Genomic DNA, 24,629 nt, shown 5'->3' with positions numbered 1-24,629 from the left:
ATTATTGCTGTCCGTAACATATAATTTTTAAATTACATTAGGTGTCTGAGGTTATATTTCTGCATATACACCACAAACACCACACACAAACTTACTACCACATAATCACACACATTCATGTGTCCCAGGTGTGCTCAAGTCGAATGTCTTGATTTACACACTTGTGCTCAGTCACTTTTTATTACCTCCCTGAGAGATCATACCACTTGTCACGGCCACTGACTTTTCCATTATGTCGCCTCTACATTTGTCATTGCTGTTGTTTAAAACAGCCTCCCATCATGCTCTAAATTAGCTCATTTATTGGCACTGCTGCACTCCTACACCACTAACCCACCACCCTCATTAGCCTCAGGTTTGCCTCTGCTCACTGCTTGGATTTGGGGAAGTGGAATCAATGACCTAAACTGGAGTATAGCAGTTTTTTTGGAAAGCTAGCATTAGAGTACAGCAGCATTAAAGTTTAGATTTACTATTAGAGATATAGTCAAGTCAAGTCAAGAGTCAAGAAGCTTTTGAAATGGGACAAATACAAATGGCACATAATAGAAAAAAACACATTTATTGGCAGAGTAGCACTGAACTCAGCTCAGTTCTTTAAAGAGTAGTTGAAGACTCTATAGGACTGCTGATTACTATGGTGAAGAATTTTCTAATGGTACTCTACTAGAAAAAAATGGTTAGTTAATATTCATTATTATGGAAGTCCAAAGCCAGTCGTTGTGCAATTGATTAATGTATTTTGTTTTCCAAAACTGAGCTACAGCTAGTGTCCTGCATTGTACTGCTTTTTCCAGCCCACTGCATTTATGTGAAACCTTTATGGATTGAATTAGGAAACATTCTTACAATTTGACACCCATTATTGTTAGTTACAAAGAAATGGGTTGTTTTGTCAATACGGGGAAACACGCTGTGTTCCTAAACTGTCCTTAATCGCAGACGCAGTGAAATGAGATTGCTCTGAAAAAAGCATTAAAACAAAAGACTAACGCTTAGAGCATATTATATAGTAACAAATGTTAATCATTCAGTAACTACTGCGAAATAGGAAAAGGGTTTAAATACAAGGAAGGTGAGTTGAAATTTTATTTAACAAATCCTTTGATTCCTGTGAAAGGCATTAACAAAATCTGTCTAAAAGACCCCTGCTGCTCATATTGGTGTTTGCTTTTAATGGCACTGTTATAAAGCACTTATATGTCATGTATCAGATAACAGAATAGGACCGGATATTTTCTAGATGCATCAGAACTTAATAAATGTTTTGTTGGTAAATTCAAACAAATAACCAGCAAGATAAGGACACAAAAATACACCATTACATTAAAACAAATAGGTTTTTTTCTCTTCTGTCATTCAGTCACATGATACATACGTTTTTACCTAAGCCTTTCATAAACCATCCAGCACCACATTATAAAAAGTTAATACAATGCTTATGAATGTATTACAAAGGCCCAGGATTTAAGTAAGCAAATTATTTTTGTGTAGTTTATGTCAGACACCAGTGTGTTAACCCACTTTTTTTGGATGCACTGGCCATACTTGGTTGGCTGCCCAGCTCCTATTTTTTCCTAAACAGCAAATACCATAACCTAACATAATGATAGCGTGTAGTAAACTCCAGGAATGGTAACCAGTAAATAACATTCCATTTGGTTCAGGCTTCCTCTGGCACAGCATACTCACACTGCAATGGAAATCCTGCAGTGAACTGCTGAAAACATACACAAGCACAAACACTAATGTACACACTCCAGCAACAATCTCTGCGCTCAAACACTCTTCACAATGTGGACTGCTCAGTCTCTGTTGCTAGGCGACAAATTGGTTTCACTGTGAAGGCACACGATTTTTTTTTCCTTTTTGTGAAACAGAGTAGTGCTTTACTCAACATACAAAAGCATATGCATATCCACCTGCTTTACACATGACACGTTACCCAATACATACGCTGCCTGACATAACGCTCGATAGTACTTAACCTCCATCTACGAGCTGTCTCAGGCTTATTTTTTTAGCCTTGTCTATGCCTCAAATTAAGCAACAAGTGCTTGAGGGAATTAAGGGTCAGGCTATTTAAAATGCCTTTCAGTCTCGATTCACAGATTTGCACACGTCACTGGCTTTGCATCACATGGACACAGAAGGGAAGGAAAAAAAACACAACACTGCCTCTCCATGAATCTGAGCCATCCTGCCACATTGATCGAAAGCAGCTTTGATTGCGGTTGTCATGGAAAATCGCCTGGTAATCCTCTCTTAGGGCATCTTACGATATTCAGCACTGACATGCAATTTGTACATGCATGCCTGCTGATTATGCAAACTTACCATACTCAGTATTCTACTAAAACATTTAATGCACGTTCATTCACTCTTTTCTGAGTGGATTAAGATTTTCTTCAATCAGTGTACAATTTGCGCCTCATCATTATCCGTCAAGATCTGCACGTTCAAATTAATTTAGAATATCACACACAGTGTGCTCTGTGTTTTAAAAACAAATCAAAGCTCCTCTCTCCCTCTCTGCCTCTCACAATCCATATTTCTCCCTAACCTTCTCTTTGTGTGTGTGTGTGTGTGTGTGTGTGTGTGTGTTTCATTTCAACACCCATTAATCACTTCTGGTGCCTTTGTCACCATGGAAACTGGACTAACCAAGTCTTCCCCCATTCCCCGGGTTGCAGCTATCTCTTCCAAGTGGGCGGGCTTTATGACCATGATAGACAGCTCTGCTGTCCTGTTGGTGTGACAGAAACATTACTCCCCTCTTCCAAAACAGTAATCGACAAGTCCGGTCTGGCTTTCCCGCACATGCGGCATCCCTAATTCATTCCTTTCCTCCCTCACGCTCTCTCTCTCTCTTTTTATCACTTTTTTTTCTCAGGCAATAGTGGTTATGTAACTATATGCAGTATTACACTATGAATGATTGCCTGTCCATTGACTGTTCAAATAAAAGTCATTTGATTAAATTAGATACATCCATCTTTGGTGCACAATACTAATGTCCTCAATATATCAAGAGTGTAGACTCCACTGTGCTGTGAGAAAGAACAACAGTTCCCAGCCCTGATCTTCAGTACGCTTTAGTACATACAGCATGTTAGTTAGCTGATTAATAGGAATGTGTGTAGGAAAGACAACTAAACAGTCAGAGCATCATATTAAACAGAACCAGTGCTGGACATTTCTGCCATGCATGTCTTACTACATCATATTTTGCATATACATGTATATATGACTCATGCTGTTGGATAGAATTTGCTATTAATATTTATTAAATACAATTTAATATTATTCTGAATCAATGCTTGAATTAATAAAATACAAATAGTCATGACCACCCTCTTCTGCATGGGTGCGAGCCTCTTACATTACCTACATTGCAAATCTCAATTGGACTACAGGGCAATACCACACACAAGATGTGCATCAGCGAATCTGTCAGCATTCCCAATCCAAACATGGCTACTGTGTATTGTGTGTGTCTGAAATACTGTATTTCTCTTTACATATCCAAAAGCATTGATGCAAATAAGTAAGATCGATTACAAGAGCAAGCATATACAAAAAGATTTTATCTCATGCTGTCAGTGTCATCAATGGCAGAGCTTTTTTGCACACATTATACACACTGCACAGACTAAAAGTCACGTCAGAGTAGAGTCTGTAATGCCAAGTGGTCTCTGAAGATCAAGAATGAAAAGCCTGAGGAAAAGAAAGAAAAAAGGAAACCAAGACACCGGTACACTACGGCCATACTGTTGTAATGAACACAGTTTGTAAATCAGCTGTCCAAACACTTTAGCTCAAAGTGTCACCCAATGACATAAGCATCTGGTCCATAAACAATATACAGTTGACAGTGTATGCTTTCAATGTAAAACAGCAATGATGTAATCTGTTTAAGGAAACACACATACAGTATAAAGAGAGTGGCACTGAACTGAGTAAACAGATGTTTCCCATCAGCAGAAAAACTCCAGGAGTTTACAATGCCATTGGCCACTTTCAAAAGTGCAATAACTTGACATTTTAATCTTTTATTATTGCTTTAGTTATTGAGAGTATTCAATCAACCTCTGCCTTTACTCTATAGCTATTCATTATCCAGAACTGACAGCGATCTTTTATCTTTTATGTTTTTATCTTTTATCATTTATTTTATCTTTTAATCTTTTATTATTGCTTTAGTTATTGAGAGTATTCAATCAAACTCTGCCTTTACTCTATAGCTATTCATTATCCAGAACTGACAGCGAGCTGCTGCCTAAGGATGTCACATCAGTATGTGCATGATCAGCCTCTGGAGTACTCCAGCTATGCTGTTTACATTTGTGAATTTGTGTTTGGTTCCTTCAGACTCACTGTGGTTTTGGTTTCCTTGATTTCCTTCTCCTTGTTCTGTCTCCTGGCCGGTGAGAGGGACCCGGGGCTCTGTGGGGAGAGACATGAGGCATCATCAAAACTGCCCTCTGTGTCAAAGCTTTCCTCTGTATCCATTTCTCAGGTGCTCCCTTCAATCCTTTTCTCTCTCTCTCTCTCTCTCTCTCTCTCTCTCACTCTCTCCCTCACTCTCACACACACTCGTTTTCTTTCACTGTGTCTCCCGCGTGCTGTCTGCCCGCTTGCCTGCGTTGCCGTGGTGAGCAGGGCAGAGTGGGCTGTGTTTATGTGTGTGTGAGTGTGTGTAGGGAGAGGGGCGTGCCAGTGCTGTTGAAGAGTAGGGGGGGTTTGTGATAGTGCAACTGCAATGAGAAAAGCGAATGAGAGAGACGGAATGGTAAAGTGAGTGAGACAGCAAGGCTGAATGAGTAAGTGAGTGGGTGAGAGGAGGTGTGACACACCTACAGTCCTACAGTTAAGAAAGCTGAGTGCATGCAAACAGCAAAAAATGAAGACAGCAAGGTAGAGAGAATTAAAGTTAGAGAGAGGCAGGCAGGCAGGCAAAGCAGAAGACAGCTGGAGAAGAAATTAAATGAAAAGAACGTGACCGAGATAGTGTGACAGGGACAGTGGGTGCTAGAAAGCATAAATGAGAGTGCAAGGAGGGAAAACAGCTTTTATTTACTCAAACGCACCACACCTCCCTTCGTCTTCAGTGTGCCGATGTGTGCAAGAGCAAGAGAAGAGGAGAAGGAAGCAAGAGGGAGGGAGTGTGAGGGAAGAAATGGCCGTGTAATAAGTACTGAGAGGCTAATGATTGGAGGTGAGCTGAATATGAGATGCTCTGAAGATTGAGACAAGAGAATGTAAAATGAAGATTTTTTTTTTCATCTCAGCGTAAGGGTGACATGATAGCTGTATTCACAGAGCAGAAGGTAGTGAGAAGAGTGTGCATCTGTCTTCGCTGGTGTGTTTTGTGAAGGCGTGAAAACTAGACTGTGTGCAGGTGCTATATTTACACCCAAACTCATCAGCATCCATCATCACGCCTGTTTTCGGATTTTTATCAGGGTTTTGTTTTTGCATATTCCCATGTCGATGATGTTCCCTAAGCAAAACAACCATGTTTTATTCTGCACTCTATTTGGTGTAATACTGATGCAACATTTCAATTATCTCAAACAAATAAACACACTGATTGACCGATCAAAAACACACCCACACACACTCACCTGAGCAAGAAACCCGCTAAACACTGAACTGCAAAAAAGGACTAATCACTAAACAATACAGCCGCTCACCTTTCTCAGGAACATGGAGGCAAGAGCCCCTGTCTTGTTTTGTGCCCTGCTGTATGACAATCCACTTCTGCTTTGCACCAGCTCCACACTGTCTTTCGACCTCCTTTTCCTCTTCTAAATCTAACACACTCCTTTCGCTGTTATGATTTTTTTCCCGTTCATTCTTTTTGAACCTGGCCTCGGATCAGGTGCTAACCACGTGCCAGTATCCAGGAGCGGGACGCCCATATGGCCTGTGCCTCAGTCTCCTTGCTGGCATGCCCACGCCCTCGTCCCACTGCCAGGCAGCCACGTGACATGCCCAGAGCTTTGCTTGGTCTGATTTTCACTGCTACTCAAGCATTACTGTTAACAGAGCCTTGAAGGTGGCTCCAAAGCCAACAGCCTATGCATGCTGCCTGAGACTGCCAAACAGTGAAGGATTCGATTGTAACTGATCTGGCATTTGATTCGTGCCTGGCAGTGAGCTCAAAAGATGATTTTTTAAAAAAGCCTGGTAGGCAGCATAAATTTGGCATAGACGGTTGAATTGTTACAGTGATGTAGAGTGTTAGAGTGTTTAATTTCTAAAACATGTAGTAATGCCAAAACCATGATCATATTGATGCCATCTTTTATAAACATCTAGCAATACCGATAGCACCGTTTTATTTTCATTGCATTGATGGTGTGTTATTGTAACATCTAATACTAAAAACTGAATATATTTTATTGTGTATTTTATTATATCTTTTTTTTTTCAGTCTTGTTCTTTTCTTTGTATATATACATTTTCATTAGTCTTATAGCCTTAGTTAGCGACAAACCTTCAAATACCGTGACAATGCCTGATGACGATATTGCCAGATGGTAGAAATATTTGTGTAATGGTGTATTACAGTACACACAAAATCACACAGAGTTATACAAAACCAGTATGATGTTGGTTGCCTGTAATGTCAGTCAAAGGGGAATTTTCTTCCTAAAATGTGTAATTCTTAATGTCGTTTAGCAAGGAAACATACTCCTTGTCAAACACTCTAAGATGATGTAATAGTTAAACTTTTAAGAGAATAATATAATATACTCCCAGGACCACCTGGGTAACAATGCTGAGCCCTTGGGCAAAAACTTTCTTTAACTATTCATCTCAGTTTACCCAAATATGGATATAAAAGTGTCATCCTACTGAATAAAACATACAGTAATGCAGTTTGATCTCAAGGTGCACTTTTATTCTCCAGACTTTAAACAAGAAGTGTCAAACTCTCAGTCCTACTGTGATTTGTCTTGTCCTGTGAAGGCCTTGCTAATTAGCTGATAAGCTGAATCAAATGTGAACTGAATTCTGCACTGCTGGGCTCCTTCGGAAATGGAACCCGACAGTCCTGTTTTAAACAATGCATCACACAGACATCCAAATCAATCTTCTTAAACATCCAAACCTTTTGGCCCGACCAAGTAGAACTGTACCTGGCTGTTCGTTTTGGCTTTCCGAACCATCCTGTCTACCTTCTCTAGCCGCTTCACAGGAATGTCAGTAGACTGTGATCCATTTACTGAAAGCATATAGATCAGGGTTTTAGAACTCTGTAATCGCATTGTGTCATTACAATAAATTATTAATAAAAATAAAACAGTTCATGCAATATACAAGATTTTGGGCTTTTGGGCAGTAATTATATATTTTTTAAATTTTACTATATTCATTTATTTTAGACTCCTGGGAAAATATTAAGCTTTTAATGATCTTAACAACCAATCCCTGCTCAGGAAATGTGAATTGTTTTGTGTGTGTTGAGGAGGTAGAGTATTCAGTATTATTTTATGCAACAGTACAATCATGACAGTAATTAAAAATTTTGACACAGAGTTAGCACAAAATTAACACCTCTTTGGGTGTACAAATTTTTTTTTTTATATTTTCTGATTAGTTAATATTTGATTATATGCCACATTTGATGCAGCCTATCAAGGGCCTGATAAGCAGGCTTGATATAGAAAGAAAAGATCTACAGTATTTATTTCATTCTTGCTTATTTTCCTGACCAATTATTTAATTATATAAAATACCAAAAACCTAAAATTGTGCCATTTTAGTCTTGTGCAAGGCAATTTCTTTCTTTTTCTTTTTTGCCCAGGACTGTAATTGTACTGTTATGTCATTTGTTTCAATTATAAACACTATCAGCCTATTTATTTTGGGATTACCATAATAGCAGACACATTCACATCTGCATGATGAATATCTCCATGAAAACAAAAGACAATGGCAAAATCAGTCTGACAAATGATGTACAGAAGAATGATAAATGAGGAGAGATAAAATAAGTGAGTGTGTGTGGTGCAGAGAAGTTTCAGGCAAGCCCACACATTCTGCAACTCTACTAGGAGTCACAAGCTGTCGTTCTAATTCCCCTCAGGGACATCCATTAAGAAGTGTAACCTCTAAAACATCACCATCGACACATGGCTATATCTGCTTTTTCTTTCCATCCTTTCCTCTGTGGTCTGTATCTGTCACTGAGCCTGTGATTTACTGCCTGGTGCCTTAAAACACATCAACCTATGTAAGATTGGAGACTGGAAGTTTATCCTCAGACATCAACCCTGGTGCTATTTTTATATTATTTCTATATTTGTTAGAATTTCATTTTGAAATGCTTGCATCTTGTCACTCCCAGACTTAAATGACATGCGCACAAGCACTATAGAATAAATATAATTCTGAACAAAGTGTAACATTTAATGCATACTTTAATGTATAATATGAAATAGACACATTATATTTTTGTGCAGTTGCTTAAGTTACCAGTATAAAAGCACCAGTAGTACAACTATAATTGTAAATATGTTGATCCGATGTTATATGTTTATTGTTTATATATTAACTGGAAATCAATATATATTTAGTACTTTTAATTCTGCTGCATATGTGTACAGTATATAAGACCAGCTTTGCTGTATATTTTGACAGGAGTACAATAGTATGTGTTTACAGGGCTACATGACATCCATATACATCCACATTTATTATTGCAGTCATAGCAACAGGTCTGTAATCTCAAACCTGCTTGGAAGCAAGCTTAACAATGTCACCCTTTTTTTTTATGATGCATTAGTTTCTTTTTTATGAGCAGATATATTGTTATGTGACTAAAAAATGCATAAATATGTTTTTTTACAGTGCAGTAATTGTCACTGTGGTACTTTCACTATGTACAGATGTTTTATAGTGAAAAAAAAAAGAATAATGTTTTTTAGCTTTGTTGTATCTATGTATAGTTTCCCTAGTGTTTGTAATGAAACAAGTTTTTCAACAGATTTAGCATTTGGCACAAAGTGAGACTTGAATAATGCAGCTAAAACTGCTTGTCATCACCTGAGGCTTTCTGGGTTGTCTTTGAGGCTAACGTCGATGGCATGTTCCACTTTGTTTCTGGAAAATACACATGGTAAACATCATTAGCAGAGATCACTTTTTTCAAAATGGTGCATTATGCTCGTCTGGTTTTGTGTATAATGACTATGCACTTTGAAGTAAAAAATACAGAACAGGTCAATCCAAATGATAAATATTATAAGACACAATGTAATTTACCAAATCCCAAGTCCCCTCAGGAGTATTATACCTATATACATCCTTTAAATGTTTTCCTGTGCTATCAACAAACCATACACACACTTATTTTGTGCTCATATTTTTTCCATGAATCTCACGCTGTTTACTTGACAGAAACTGTGCCCAGGGAAAAGTTTTGGTTTGGTTTGTCTGTTTCTCAAGAAGTCCAAGCTTACATAAATAGCACAAGGAAATACCTCATTTCTAGTGATGTAATTCAAACAATTATTCTTTGTAAATTGCTCATAATACGCCACTTTTTGTATGCTCAGCTTATCCCCTTGCACACAAAGATTATCACTCATTATTTAGAATCTTAAAAATCATGGAGTACAATAGTACTCTACCAAGTATAATGTTTCTTTTGCACTGCAGAGCCCACAAAGTATAACAAGATCTTTTTTGCTCAGTTGCTCCAATATTGTTTTGTTAAGTAAGATTGCTTAGTTTTTTTGCCCATGCACTTGCAAAACAGTCCAGTTGTGTCCAGGCAGTGAGTGAGAAGTCAATTCTCTCTTGCTTGTGATAGCATTATTTGTAAATCCTTTTCAAACAGTAGTCTCGTTGAAGAAGGACCATTTGACAGCCACTATAATAAAAATCAATAATATTATAAGCATAAATACCATGATCTGGCACATCAAGGTTAGGTTAAGTAAGATGATAATAAACTGAGGGCTATAATTTGTGACATGGAAATAAAATGTGATTATTCATTATGAAAGCTGGTTATAAAAATGAAAAATATGAATATGCAGAATGCTATAAGCTGGCAATAACGAAAGATGTGCAACATTTTAGGAAGAAAAGCTGAGGACACAAACTGTTCACAAAGTAAAAACACATGGTGGTAATGCACATCCCTGAAAAAGTCAACAGGAAATGTGTAGAACCGGAGCAGTGCCAGAAGCACACCAAATACAAACTCTAGAACAGTTTATATCATTAAAGCACATAAGACTTAAATAGCATAAAAAGCAGCCTGATCCAACATCAGCTGTCCTGCTTAGCCGAGTCTTATCTCCCCCTTCTCTCTCTCTCTCTCCTTTTTTCTCCCTCTTTCTCCCTGGCCTTTATCCAAAACTCTGCAAGCACAGGCTGCCCCATGGGGCTGCTGCCAAGGCTACGCTCTCTAAATACTGATAATGATCAGTATTAAACAGAGCTGCCTTCAGTATGCACTTATATTAGTGTTCTGTTGAAAAACAAACAACTATTACAGCATTATGCAAGCCAGTTCTCATGCTGCAATGCAGCAGCCAAATAGGAAAATTAAAAGGTTATAAACTCTGAGTTTCTGTCAGTGGCTGTGATGGTTGTGTGGCAGTATAAATCAGATCAACTAATTTTAAATCAGTACAATGTTTCAATTTTCAGATAAATGCTTTGTGGAGATAATGAAAAATGTTAATGGCACATCACAGCCTGAGGCTATGCTTACACAATATAATTCAAAAAGCCTGGGCTCAATGAAATTCACATTCTTATCAGGTATCTACATTTGTTAATAAAAGCTTTAGGTAATATTTATTTAAATATTTAAATTGTATACTATGAGAGATTAGCTACTTGAGGTTTGTTTCTGGTCACTGATAAAGAGAAACAATGAACAAATATATTTGTTTTTAAAATGTAAGAATATACAATGAGGACTTTTTGGCATAGCATGTAGCTGTGTTGTATTGTGTCCAACAAATTAATCAAATTAATTTCCATTAGGACACAAACTACAGAGAATTTCTCTTTCTTTATAATTTTGCCAACGTAGCTAATTAGTTTTTAGACATTTACTTTGAATTTTACATTTGAAATACCTACATGTTTTCTACTTGAAATATAATTGTTATTCTATTTATCTATTTAATGTACAAATAATGATGACAATCCAATGACTGGTAGTCTATGACATCAATGCAAAGTAGACAATGATGTCATTTGCCAGCTTGCATCAACTTTTTGAGCAATCATTAGCTGTTTTTCTCTAAAAGCATTTGCCAATATTGTTACTAAACAAATGTATCCACATACAAGTAGTAAACCTTCCTTAATTGCACTGTAGCAGTTCCAGTTCTTGGGTAAAAGAATGTTGTCTAGCTCTGGTCTATAGTTTGACTGGCACCTTTAAAATCTTGGTATACATCTCAAAAAACCTGTCACAAAGCTTGACACTTGCTAAGAAAATAGCTCAATCACTATATCCCAATTTATATCAGCAATTCAGGTCTTTATCTAGTTTTTTTTTTTTTAACTCTGCTTTTGTCTACTATGTGAGGTTAGGAGGTAAGAATATGATTATATGAATATGAAAAAAATAAAAAACATGTTCTACATAACAATGTGCCCATAGAATCACATTCATGCCACAAACAGAGTTAGTAATACACCGGCTGTTCTAATGAGTCATGCTGCCATATGTTGTGATGACATAGATTCAGACTGACTAATCACATGTTTACCAGCTATCCAATAACACAACAAATTAATGTCCACCCGTCACAATCTATAACCGCCAATGCATCATTGCTTACAACATATACAGCATAATCTGGATGTTTAAATATATATATATAAACCAAGATTTGAGGTGTGTGTATTTTTTTTTTTTGCTTTATTTGCAAGTATGTACATATGCCTAGTGAAGTATCTTGCCTTATAAGCATGTAGCCATGCTATATGAAATACTGTGCCTTCTATCTAGACATCTTAACTAGAGTGAAAACCCTTATCAGTTATGTAATAAACTGTATCAGTGAAGTATGAACAGGAATAGCTTGCACCATAAAAGAGAAACATTATTACCTGTCAGAAACAAAACTAATGTCTATTCACGCCTTATCAAACACCTCCAGACTGAGAGAAAATATATTAATATAAAATATATAAAAAAAGAAGAGGACAATGGAGATAATAAAAGATGAGTAAGAAGAAGAACATAGCCATTGAAATTGCTGTAATTACAGTAGACTACTGTAAAAAAAAAAAAGATGAAAATTACACTTTTTTTATTCTTTACTGAAATCAAAGAACAACAATATCATCTTGAAGATTATATGATATATTTTAGAATAATCTATTATTAAATAAGCTTATAGTTGGATTAACACTGCACTTTAATATAATTAAAAAATCCATTAGAAAATGATTAGGTGTATGACCATTTCTTTATAGCACATGACTATTCAACATTTTGATCAAATCAAGAACATTTGTTGTGTGAGAAAAGGTCCTCATATAGATGACTAAAAGGGTTTTGCATATAGGGTAGAAAAATATCAAAAGTAAATAAAAAATAATTTCTATGTCATTTGATATGTATGGTTTTTTAAAGTATGCTTGGGCTGTTTGCCAGAATTTAGCCACAGCAACATTTGACATGTTCCCAGACTACCACACATTTGTCATAAGTTATCTTACATACTTCATATATTATCAAGCTCTAATCCTAGAAGGAATTACCACTGTATACAGCCTATTTTGCTAGTGAGCCTGCCAGCTATCATTAAATCCATGTGAACTGTCAAATCCAGCCATTTGAATGGTACTGAAACTGTACAGATACAAATTGGCCTATTTTCAATCTTCAGCTGTTTATGCCTACTGTATCTACTGATTTCTGTTCTGAGATTTGTTTTTGTTAACCATATTTGCAAAGAGTGGCTATTTGATTTACTGTAGAATTCATGTCTTCCAATCTGGCTGTTCTCCTCTGACCTCTCTTCAATCACAGAATTTAAAATTAACAGATAGCAGGCACCAGCGATCATTAGATAAATTAGGAAGTTGTGCTTTCTACTGGTACTTTTACAGGCTGTAGGTTGACCCTCACGTTTGATGTGTAACATAAAATAGATTTCACACTGCATCACTCCCTCACTCCCCCCCTTGTCTATTTCTCAATCTGTTTCTCTGTTTAGGGTTAGTAAAAGATCTGGCACATGCTGTAATGGGGAAACAAAGAAGATCTCCTTTATTTTGAAAGTGGCCATTACAGACCATTTTGAACTGTATTAAATCTTTTGTTCTGCTGTAATAGCAGACAACCAGTGAGTCATTTAACTGCTGACATGAGATTTGTTCCCTTCACACTTATCTGTAATTAAGCATAAGTGGAAATGGAAGAACACTAATTTTACATACATACCATTTTGTATGCTTTTGCCACAATAGAGCAACAACTCTGAGTGTGCAGAAGGTGTTAGTACTCAATAATGGACTAGGACAGAGATATAATGCTAGTTTGTTTAGTGGCGATACACTATATAGGTTTTGGACACCTGATCATAAGATTCACATGTGCTTTTTGAGCATACCATTCCACAATTTGTCCCCCTTTTCCTGTCATAATATCCTCCACTATTCTGGGAAAATGTTTTACTAAATTTTGGAGTGTGATTGTGGAGATTTGTAAAGTCAGGTAAGGATGTAAAGTGAGGATGCCTGGGGTGCAGTCAGTATTCTAATTTATCTCAAAGGTGTTCTCAATCTCAATATGATTGATGTCAGAACTCTATAGCAGGCCACTCAAGATTTCCCATGTAAACCATAACATTATGGAGGCCGATTTGTGTACAGGGCATTGTCAAGATGGAACAGGTTTGGGTATCCCAGTTCTAGGTGAAGGGAAAATTTAATGCTACCACATCTGAAGACATTCTATACAATTGTGTGTCTCCAACTTATAACAGTTTGGGGAAGAACCACATATGGCTGGAAAGGTCAGATGCCCAAATACTGGCTACAGTGAGAGACATGCACTTATAGATAAGAAAAACAATCTACAATATGCTTGCTGCTGTTTAATAAATGGCACCATTCTGATTAATATTATAGCACTAGTATTTATTTTCTAATATAAACTTTTATTTATGTTTATATTTTATAACAATGAAACATTTTTAGTTTTTTTTTGGTCCACCATGCCTGAATATGATGCAATGTATTTCTGCTAATCTGCCATACTGGGGCATTGAAAACCTCTGAATATTTGTGAACATTCCTGCAGGACTGAAATAGGACAAACCTTCATAATGGTAAAAGTTATTCAAATATTCCAATTAAGAAAATAATGGAAGAATGTTATTATCTTTGATCAGTGGTAATATTTTTCTCATAAGGTTTGGATCACAGAGAGGGAATAAGATTAAATGACACCAATAATGAACAAGATTATTTTTTATTCTTAAAGCAAAAATCACAACATAAGACCTTCAGCATGTAATCATTAGTATAATCTTTTCGGACTGAAGATTCAATGAACCCCTTGGTTGCTAATTAATATAAAGAAATATAGAATTATCAATGGTTATAAAACCACAAAGGGGTCATGCCATTCATTACATTTACTGAGAGATAAACTGGGTTAACACAGTATGATGTTTGACACCATTTTGCTCTTAAAAACAAACAGCTTACCAGTGGGCTATAGTATATAATGTTAATTAGCATCCAAATGATTTTCTCTGCATGTGACCAGTGCTAAATTTGATTTCAAGCACATAATATTGTATTAAAAACACAGATTTTTATACAAAATTTAGCCATTAATGTTCTCATGCAGAATGGAAATAAACATTTGTAAAGGACTATTGTAATCACAGTGTAAAATTCAAATTATGTTGCAATGTTTCATTCTGAAGGACTACACACAAATACATCTGGCATCAGATTCCTCCATGTACTGTACATTCACCTTAATTGTCTGACTGTAAGAAACAAAAGATTTGACATTTTGGGGTCTTTTTAAATTTAATGTTAAGCAAGTACTATTGTTCCTGAGACTTTGAGCAATTGTCAAAATGCAAGTACTGCTTTCAGAACAGAAACATCATAAGGGACATAAGTAGCCTGAAAGTTGGAGCTAAAGCATGAATTACATCTAGAATAATGTGCTGCTTTCACAGCGCTATGTGCTGGGCCTCTGTCGGGGTAATGGGACAAAAGAAATGAAATCTTAAAAATGATGATTGGTTAACACTTTAATAAATTAAAAGAAGCATGGAAGGTCTTTTATGACTGGGGAGAGACTAATAGATATGGATCTACGCATGGACCAGATTTAGCTTGATAGCATATTTGATATTTTATTTGTTTTTTAAGATAACCTGGGGTGTTAGTAAAGACACACAAGATGAGTCATTAACATTGACCTTCAGGAGTAGATGGTTTAGACTTGATTGATCCATTTTGTATGAAAGGAAAGATATACTTTTTGAAATTTTCACAGAACATTTTGCTGTTCGATTAAGAATATTGGTTTTAAGTCATTTAAGTAATATGCATGGAACATAGAAGGCAACATAAATTCTTAAGTAAACTCGTAAGGAGTCAAATGAGCAAAGAATATGTCAGTAAAAAGGCACTTTTGAACATGTCCCATTCTTTGTTAGAATAGTAAACACAACAAATCAACCTTCAAGTCAGTGTATGCAGCTTACCCAAAACTGCTCTCACCAGGTATTCCTTTGCAAGGACACAATATTCAAAGTGGAGAACTCTGGATGAGATGATGAATGTCCTGTTTATCACCTCAAACCGAGCTATTGGTTCTAGACTCCCTGCACAATTTCATACTAACGCATACTCTAATACAGCAAGTTCAAAACAACCCAAATCCCAGACTCGAAACTCAAATATGTGGAAAGAATGAAGAACCATGAACCCTGCCACTTTTTTTCCCCTTCTCATTTCCCCAAGGCAGAGGTCAGAAAAAAAATGCCAGGCTGTGGTTGCCAAGCTTGGAAACTTTCTAAAAGGCTTTGTTCTTGAGCCCCAGATGCAAGGGGGTTACAAGCCTTCTTCTGGACTATGGAGACGACAAGCAGCACAGTGCGTGACATGAAGCAAGACAGAGACAGTGGAGAAATGACTCCCTCTTCAGTTAACAAGGCCAGTTTTGTACTGCTTGAGTCAAATAGACCTTGTTTAGGACTTCTTCCTGCCAAAGGAACACCCCCCACACACACACACACCATAATGACAGTAGCTCAAACAAAGCCAACAGCTCTGCTATTTTTATTGCCGTCTAGACAAGAGAGGAGTGATGAACAGGGCGGACAAAGTACTGTTTTGAAAAAGCGAGCATGAAGTGTTCAACGTAGAAACCGCCCTCTGCCTTAGGCTCAGAAAAGTGGATGTGGGAAATCTGTCATGTCAAAGAAAGTTCCATGCTTGACATGTGCTTCAAGTTACTTCAGTGTGCCCATTGACTAGGCAACGATGCCGGCATTAATGATGGGTTATTCACAAACAATTAATTTGTTTTTAACAAATAATTTACATGAGTCAGGACAATTGATTTCAAGTCAATAAAACTGGATAAGATAAACACTTGTTTTCTCTACCTTCTTGTTTCAGTGGGTGTTAAAGATTTTAACATAAATATTTGTAACCTTTTCTCATTCTGTTCCTTTGAAAAGTTGTCTACTGCTCAGCACAGGTTGGTGTGTAATGTTATTTAGCAGATTTTGGGCACATTTATTTTCAACTATCTAACATATTGTTGTGATTTTCATGATACCTTGCAAAATGATTTGTCCAGCATTCATACATTACACAACAGCACCAAATCAAACTTATTTGAACTAGGGAGATATAATTTCATTTTTAAATATAACACAATAAAGAAATTTGGAATAAATGACACCATTCATATTAAATGAATCATTATCATCCATTAGCTTAATGTACTTAAGCTGCTGAAAGCTCAGTCTGCTTCCTGAGGCAAAAAAAAAATCGATAAAGTCACATTTAGACGGACCAAACCAAAGTACAGGATCACTGTGAAACACCACATGCTAGCTAGATTTTAAAGTAAATTCAAACTTTTGCAAATCACAGAAATCACAACAGTTATTATGAAACATCATCATTTTGAGATACCATGGGCATTGAAAGTATGCACATGAATGAATCTTCTTTGTAAAAAAAACCCAAAAAACAGCATCAGTAAAATCCACAAATATATAACAGAGTAAGCAAAATGAACGTGTATTAAGTAGTAGTCTCAAAAAATATAGTTTCGTTTGATTCTCGTTATTTGAATTTGCAATATAATTGTGTCCATTTTAATTATTGAATATTATGCTTTCACATTTTATTATGTTTTTATTACATCTAAAATGTCTGTGCATGCTACACTTAAGTGGAACTAAAGGACCTCACTGTAGTGTGATATTTACAGTTCACTGTAACGATATATACACTGACAATCTGCTATAATATCTGTTCAGCCATCTGTAATAAAACCTGAGCTACACGAAGTAGAGTAGTTTCATTTGACTTAATTTATCATGATGTCAGAATGTATGGCAGCTGTCATCACAGATGGAATTAGAGAATGACCTCCATCGGTGCACTCACGGTTAAAAACAATTAGTGAAAGTGCCCTCTAGGGTGCCTTTACAGTACATAAAACTTCCTATAAGGAAGCTCATACAGTGTTGCACTTTTGGTTCCCCTTCAAATGGACAAAACCATGATGAAAGGCATCTATGTTGCAGCGACATGTAAAATTGGGTTTTCCCTTTGTGAGAAAATATGGTGAACATCCCCCAGGGTGCCTTGACATTGAGGTTTCCCTATATGTAAGGAAACATAACAAGGGTTTCCTTTTCCTTATAGGCCCCCTGCATGCAAGTAAATGAGATGAAGTGTCTTCTCGATGCTCCTGTAGAATTTATTTTCTGACAGCCCGTGTACATCCCTGGCTGTCATGACAGTAGAATAAGACATCACTGCAAGTACACAAACACTTATGGCAACAGTCTACTTGGTTGTTTATAGATTATATATAATATAATAATAATTATGTAAACTAGATAAATCTGTATATCTTATATGGTTTATTTAGCCCTGTTGTACTTTTCATAGCTTTATAATGTGTTTTTAAACAATGAGTAGACTGTTTCTTCTTTACACAATGTGACACTTTGTTTGCAGGTCACATGGTAAGGCCAAAAGCCAGCTGAAATCCTTTTTTTAAAAAGATGCACATGCATTTTGGTTGTTACTTTATGTGTACACTGAATAATAAAGTTGCCCACTTGGGAAAAAGTACTAGTATGACATCCTCCTCAAGATCCCATATGGAGGATACAAAGTTTAGTGAAAAGTAAAGGAAAAATGCTAAAAAAAAATGCAAAGCTACACATTTTGTATAGTAATGTTTTATGTTTAATGAGAAGGTTAATTTTATAGTTTCAATCATCTGCACTTGAAGGGTTATTCACGTGTGCGTTAAGGGTTTTACTCCAAATGTGAATTAGATATATTTTAAAACATGAATAATCTTATAGGTGGATTAGGGACAAGTAGGGCCACTGCTATGTGAAATATTTATATCAAATCCAGAATAAAAATGAATTTCAAATATATCAAATGTTTTACATTTTAAACCAGCATCAGATCTGACTAATTAACATTGGGTTTAAGATTCTGAAATTAAAATTTGAAATGCAGCCTCACACGTTATCCAAGATTCTGATCAGTTTCTCTAAATCCCACCTGCCTCCACAAAACATGGCCTGGTGCCTGTAGCAGTCAATGAGTGTACAAATGATTTTTTTTCTTGTCATGTTGCCCTACGATGGACGCTTCAAATAGTACCTTATTCACAGCATTCTCTCATGATCCATGCATCCATGCCTGGTACAAAATTAATAGTACTTACTTTAGATGAAAAACTGAAGAGTAACACTTTCAACTCTGAGGTGATTAAGTCAACCATATGCAACTAAACATGTTTGCCACAAAGCAGAAGTCTTTAGTCTTATCCTCAAAGGAACAGAATGGCTACAGGCATTTAATCCAACCAAACAGAAACCACAACTGACTCCACTTGTTGTTCATCTTGGTCTTTAATCAACTATGAAGTGTGTCTCCTAATTGGCTGAAATGAAAGACTGCAGCAAAATCAGCATTTTATGTCAAAGCATGTTCTCCCTATGTATGAGAGGGTTTCCTTCAGTGTCCCAAAATATGGTTGTAGGTGGACTGGCCTGTAGTATGAATGAGCAAGAGAATGTGTCTGTATGGTGCACTGCAACTACAATACTGTATTCCTGGGATAAGCTTCTGGACCACAACTAACCTGAGCAAGATAAAGTGCCTGCTAAAAGTAAGAATTAGACAGTGCTGAGTAAATAGAAGTACGTATATATTTTTTTCTAAATTACATAATCTGGCTGTTTTGTTGTGTAGACTGTTTTCTGACTAAAGGGAACCCTCTGTTGGTTCATTTTTGTTACTGCACACTGATGAATGTATCTGGGTCACACAGAATATCTCAAAATAATGTTATTTCATTTTTTATTTTTTTAAACATTAATCTAATAATCTTTAATTTCAAACAAACATCTCTCAGAATTCTGGCTTGCCTTTGGAGATTAATTTTGTCCAAATATATGAGTACAGCGAAAGAAGACACTTGTGTTCCTCTATACATATCTTTTGTACACCTTTTAGGTTTTCTAGTTTCTGCAGCTTTCCGGAAATGGTTGGCAGGAATGTTTCATATTTCCAGTATAGACTAAAAAGCAGTAATAAATGTAAAACCTGGATGGTCAATTGTGGATTTATAAATAATTATCATACAAAATGTAGGATTTCACCTGCAGTTTTCAGGCATCTGTTCTTTAGTTCTGGTCTGTATTGAATATGAGCATGTATTGCCAAGTATTCAATAGTGCGCTTAAAAAAATAAATAAAAATGTGCAGCGTGTAACCATGTGATGACAGTCTGAAATCTGTTAAGCTATTTTGAGTGAATCTGTTTCCATGGCATCCTGGGCAGCATGTTGAGAATAAATATATACTATTCTATTATAGATAATGCTGTAATGTGATATTTATGGTAATAAGAGTTAGGGTTCCAACAAAGTGTACGTGGCCTTTTGGCTGATGGATAATGCTATTAATATTCCCCGAATCAAGCAAATTGCATAGTTTTATAACTGATAGACTGTTGTAGAAGGGATGACATCAACTGCTACATGTGAGCTCAGATCAAGTGAGTCTACCAGAGGTGTCCTTTTTATTAAACATACTCCTCCTAATAATTCAGTTGCTTCAAATTCTGTGGTCTATGCCTAAAAAACAACCAGGACATTTGTTCTATTGTTGGTGAGCAGGAAGAGCTGTAACCAACCTTGGCACTACATCATAGTACAGTTGATTGCTATTCCTCCATGGACCTAAACAACATCAAATAAAGATTTGGTGATAGCAGTCTCTTTTTTTCGGTTCTGCTAAGAAGCAGTCTGATCCTAGATCAGCAGGAGACTTCCTGGAGAGAAATGTCACCTTCCCAGCAGATTAGGACAAGAAAACCTGTTCCTGTCTGATGCAAATAACTCGGAGAACAACTTAAGCAAAATCTGGGCACAAGAAATGCAGGATTCAAAATATGCTGCAAATTAAATATAACTGCTTGTATTCTGCTTGGTTTCTAGTTTTGGAGATCATTAACAGATTGCAGCCATTAGTTCACACCAAGTCCAAATCTTTATAAATATAAAGGTGTTTCAGTGTACCTTTACAGCTCCGGTAAAATAAAATAAAAAAAAATAATAAAAAAACAGAGAATGTCTTTTACTTAAGACCCATTCATTTGGAGAAATGAAAAGCAATATTCTATACAGAAGTTAATGTCTCTGGTGATTTCCATCTTTCACTGCTTGCCGTGTTTGTGCTTCCTCATGTGTGATGCAATGGAAGAGGAGATCTCGGCTGATTTCTTGTTCTGGCCGTAATAGTCCACAAACTTTCCATCAGGACCCACCAGGTACATAATGATGGTATGATCCACCTGTGTTTGTGGCAATAAAAACATTTTTGATTGAACGAGGGAATTTAAACTGTTCATTACAATGCATTTTGAATAGCAACTTAGTTTCCTAAAATACATTACACTATTACATTTATGGTATTTGGCAGATTTCCCTTATCCAAAGCAACTCATGATCTCATTAATACAACTCAGCAGTTGAGAGATAGGGGTCTTGCTCAAGGGCTCTGCAGTAGCACCTTGTTGGTGCTGGGATTCAAACTCACAACCTTTTAATGAGAAGTTTAACGTATTAACCAGAGGTACTTCTAACCATTTTACCAGAAAAAACTATACTGTGTCTACTACTAAATAATTACTAAACACACTATCAAATACATTCCTTTAACAGATAAACATAACATGCAGAATTCTTCAAATGATTTAACGTCACTTTACAGATAAAAAGTCTTCTGTATTAAAACCTTCACCCCCCCCCACACACACACTGTATTGGACTCCGGATCAATGCAAAATGTAGAACCCCATTTGTATGATTTTGAAGACATGCAAAACTTACAATGTAGTCGTTGTCTTCGTCTTTTGGTCCCTGACTGTAATACACTCTGTATGCTCTGGACACCTGCTCGATTTGTGCCTTGGTTCCTGTCATGCCTATCAGCTTCAGGGAAAACTCTGCAAATACCACAAAAAAGAAATGGCTTGTAGGTATTAAAGATTAGATTTCAAAGCCATAGCAAGGAAGTTGCTTAACAATTTATTATCTTTAAAATGTTATTAAATGTAATGTATGAACAACAAATCTCATAACGAAGACATCATACAGCAGCTTGTTCTTTTCCCTTAGTATATATTAATGCAGTAAGATAGAGATACATTATTATGCTATCAGCTTTTAGTCTAGATTCTTTAGTTGGATTAGTTAATAAAATCAAAATATGATGATGCTGTACAAAGAGACAGTAGCCAAATACCTTTGACATACGCTGTCAAGGCCTCAGGCGTATCTCTTTCTGGATCAATCGTGATCAGAATCGGTGTTAAATTTGGGAGTGTTTTTATCCTGTCTGTATGAAAAACAAATGATCACGCTTGTTAGCAAAGTAAATCCATTTTGACTCATGTGGAATCAGGTGGTGCTAGAAACAACTAGTTACCAATTTCGTCTACGACTTCAATCATTTTCTCCAGCTCATCAGGACAGATATCTGGACAGTGTGTGAATCCAAAATAGATCAGCACCCACTGGCCGAGGTAGTCTTCACTTTTTGTAGGTTTGCTGTTGTGATCGATAAGAGAGAATGGGCCTCCAAGAGATGGTTTTCCCAAAGACTTTGTTCTCTCTCTTTCAAACTCTATACCAGAAAACAAAAACACTATTAAAGCATTCGCTGCATGACTCATTGTGTGGTACTTTACATACTGAAAGGCAATTTTAATACTTTAATACTTTTAATACTTGTACTGTCTATATTGTCTTACATTGTCTGTATTGTCTCGTAGAGTCTGTTTTGTCTTGTATAGTCCAAACTAAATGTGTAGTGTTATTTATATCTGTGCCTTTGAGAGTCACTAACGGCTGGAACCAAATTCCGTGTGTGTGTTAACACACTTTGCTAATAAACCTAATGCTGATTAGCAGCTCAACTACGAAAGATTAATAACAAACAATACATTTTTTTTTATTAAGATTTTAATAACAAATAAAAAAGAAATGCAAAGCCTTACTTTCTTCTTTCTCTTTTTTAAAGTATTTCATGCCCAGAAGAAGAGTTCCACCCAAGGCAAAGGTGGCAGCGAGAGATTTCCATGTGACTGGCTATAAATGACACAAAGAAGCAAGAGACTACAGTTAAAAGTCTCACTAAGTATAATACATCACTTTACTATATGCCAAACCTACCATTAAACCAGGTGAAATTAATAAAATGAATCGTCTCGTTAACTATCAAGGGGTGTTATATATTATGCAGCAAGTGAACAGTCAGCTCTCAAATCTGATGTGTAGGAAGAAGAAAAAGCATACAGGCAAGGGCCCGAGTGATTTTGACAAGAACCAAATTGCGATGGCTAGACGACTGGTTCAGGGCATCTCCAAAATAACAGCTCTTGGGTGTTGGTTCCAGTGATAAGTGGTCCAAGAAAAGACAACCAGTGACAGAATCATGGGCTCATTGATCTGTGTGGGGAGCAAAAAGTTAGCCTGTCTGGTCCAATTTCATACAAGAGCTACTGTTGCAAAAAATTGCAGTAAAAGATTTTACCAAATACACTGCTTCATTGCAGTAGTATTCCCTAATAACAGTGGCCACTGTTAGCAGAATAATGTGCCTGCCAAACTGTAGAAATTGTTCAGGAATGGATTGGAAGCATGACAAAGGTGTTGTCTGAGTATCCGTAGAAAGTGCGGAAAAATAAGTTGAAGCCATGGAGACTCATATGGCTTAAAGGATCTGCTGATCACATCTTGCTGCCAGACACCAGAGCACACCTTCTGAGACCTTGTGGAGTTCATGCCTGGATAGGTCTGAGTTGTTTTGGCAGCACACGTGTAATAAGTACTCATGTATCCTATGAAATGCCATTGAATGGTCAGCGTTCTCAAATTGCTGTTGTATGTGAAAAATAGAACACAGGATGTAAATAATCAAAGTCGCAACAAGAGATGCATTACATAATGACATGCTTTTCGTTGTAAGCATAAGACATAGTGTATAATTAAAATGACTAATTCTAGAGAGCATGTCAATTGCAAGCACACACACACACACACACACACACACACACACAACTCATTGTTGTGAATATTTTAAACAATTATTAGATTTTTTATAATATAATTTATCTTTTAGCAGATTGCATGGATGCTTACACCAATCTTCTTCTCTGTAGATTTGTTGCCTCTGGATGAAGGAGGTGGAGGGACAGAAGACAGTGTCCTCACATTGGGAAATGCCATCCTTCTGCATGTGAAGGCTACATTCAGCTGCAGATTTGCAAAAGGCAACATTATGTCATGTATTCTTTATCATATCAGCAATTATATAATAATAAACAAGTAAAGGGTTACACACAAATTGTATCTGTAGAAATAGGAGGACATACCGGAGTGCAAGTTCCTTTCTTGATCAGGTGTGAACAGGTTTTGTAGCAGAAACTGCGGCTGGAATGAAACTTATGCAGAATGAATGGCTTGTACATCGGACACCTGAGTCCCTGTAAAACCAGTGTGGCCATGGCGAAGTATAATCGGCTTCCAGGTGAGTTTTTTTAAAACGTAAATGACTTGCGCTAACACGGCTCACAAATCAATAATCGGAATGCCATAAAAAATAAGATTCTTCATCAGTGCATCAAAAACCAGCGCACAGTTTTAAGGTCAGTCCAGCAGCATGACATAGAGTGAAACGAAAAGCGGATGTGACGTTGCTTTGTTGGACTACCAAATGCCTTTATACTCCCTATATTTGTGCACTACCCTAGACAGGATAATGCAGTCTCCATAGTGCACTAACGAGGCGATAGGAGGTTATTTGTTAATAGCTAAAAA

The 24,629-nt window shown here is 36.5% G+C and overlaps 2 protein-coding genes across 4 annotated transcripts in view; both read right to left on the bottom strand.

Annotated features, from left to right (window-relative positions):
* The window catches only part of gas7a (growth arrest-specific 7a), a 36,690-nt gene extending 20,662 nt beyond the window's left edge, over window positions 1-16,028 (bottom strand). The window contains exons 1-4 of one of the 3 annotated variants that reach the window (XM_046866537.1): window positions 15,732-16,028; window positions 9,058-9,114; window positions 7,149-7,234; window positions 4,378-4,446 (exon numbers count right to left, since the gene is read on the bottom strand). In XM_046866537.1, the coding sequence (XP_046722493.1) occupies window positions 4,378-4,446; window positions 7,149-7,234; window positions 9,058-9,100 (198 nt within the window). In that variant the 5' untranslated portion in view covers window positions 9,101-9,114; window positions 15,732-16,028. Of the gene's footprint in view, window positions 1-4,377; window positions 5,000-5,696; window positions 5,936-7,148; window positions 7,235-9,057; window positions 9,115-15,731 lie in introns of those variants that run through there. The other 2 variants (XM_046866539.1, XM_046866538.1) reach the window with 2 other exon arrangements.
* A 4,270-nt stretch (window positions 16,029-20,298) lies between these two features.
* Window positions 20,299-24,500, bottom strand: LOC124396844 (protein SCO1 homolog, mitochondrial). The gene is made up of 7 exons (XM_046866171.1): window positions 24,185-24,500; window positions 23,952-24,065; window positions 22,808-22,898; window positions 22,237-22,434; window positions 22,054-22,146; window positions 21,639-21,754; window positions 20,299-21,100 (listed from the first exon to the last, which is right to left on the bottom strand). Exons 1-7 carry the CDS (start codon window positions 24,314-24,316, stop codon window positions 20,963-20,965), a joined length of 882 nt encoding a protein of 293 aa, XP_046722127.1. The 5' UTR covers window positions 24,317-24,500; the 3' UTR covers window positions 20,299-20,962.
* Between the last annotated feature and the right edge of the window lie 129 nt (window positions 24,501-24,629).

This window comes from Silurus meridionalis, chromosome 14 (genome assembly GCF_014805685.1).
Source record: "Silurus meridionalis isolate SWU-2019-XX chromosome 14, ASM1480568v1, whole genome shotgun sequence".
NCBI classification, from domain to species: Eukaryota; Metazoa; Chordata; class Actinopteri; order Siluriformes; family Siluridae; genus Silurus; species Silurus meridionalis.
Note: the sequence above shows the minus strand (reverse complement) of the source record. Positions and strands in the feature narration are given on the sequence as shown.

Bases quoted from the DNA above. Each gene is read 5' to 3' on its own strand.
- LOC124396844 (XM_046866171.1), bottom strand. From the start codon at position 24,316: ATGGCCACACTGGTTTTACAGGGACTCAGGTGTCCGATGTACAAGCCA. The intron at 22,147-22,236 runs GTAACTAGTTGT...TTTTTCATACAG, and splicing joins TGAAGTCGTAGACGAAATTG to ACAGGATAAAAACACTCCCA. The intron at 21,101-21,638 runs GTAAGTTTTGCA...CCACAAACACAG, and splicing joins ACGAAGACAACGACTACATT to GTGGATCATACCATCATTAT.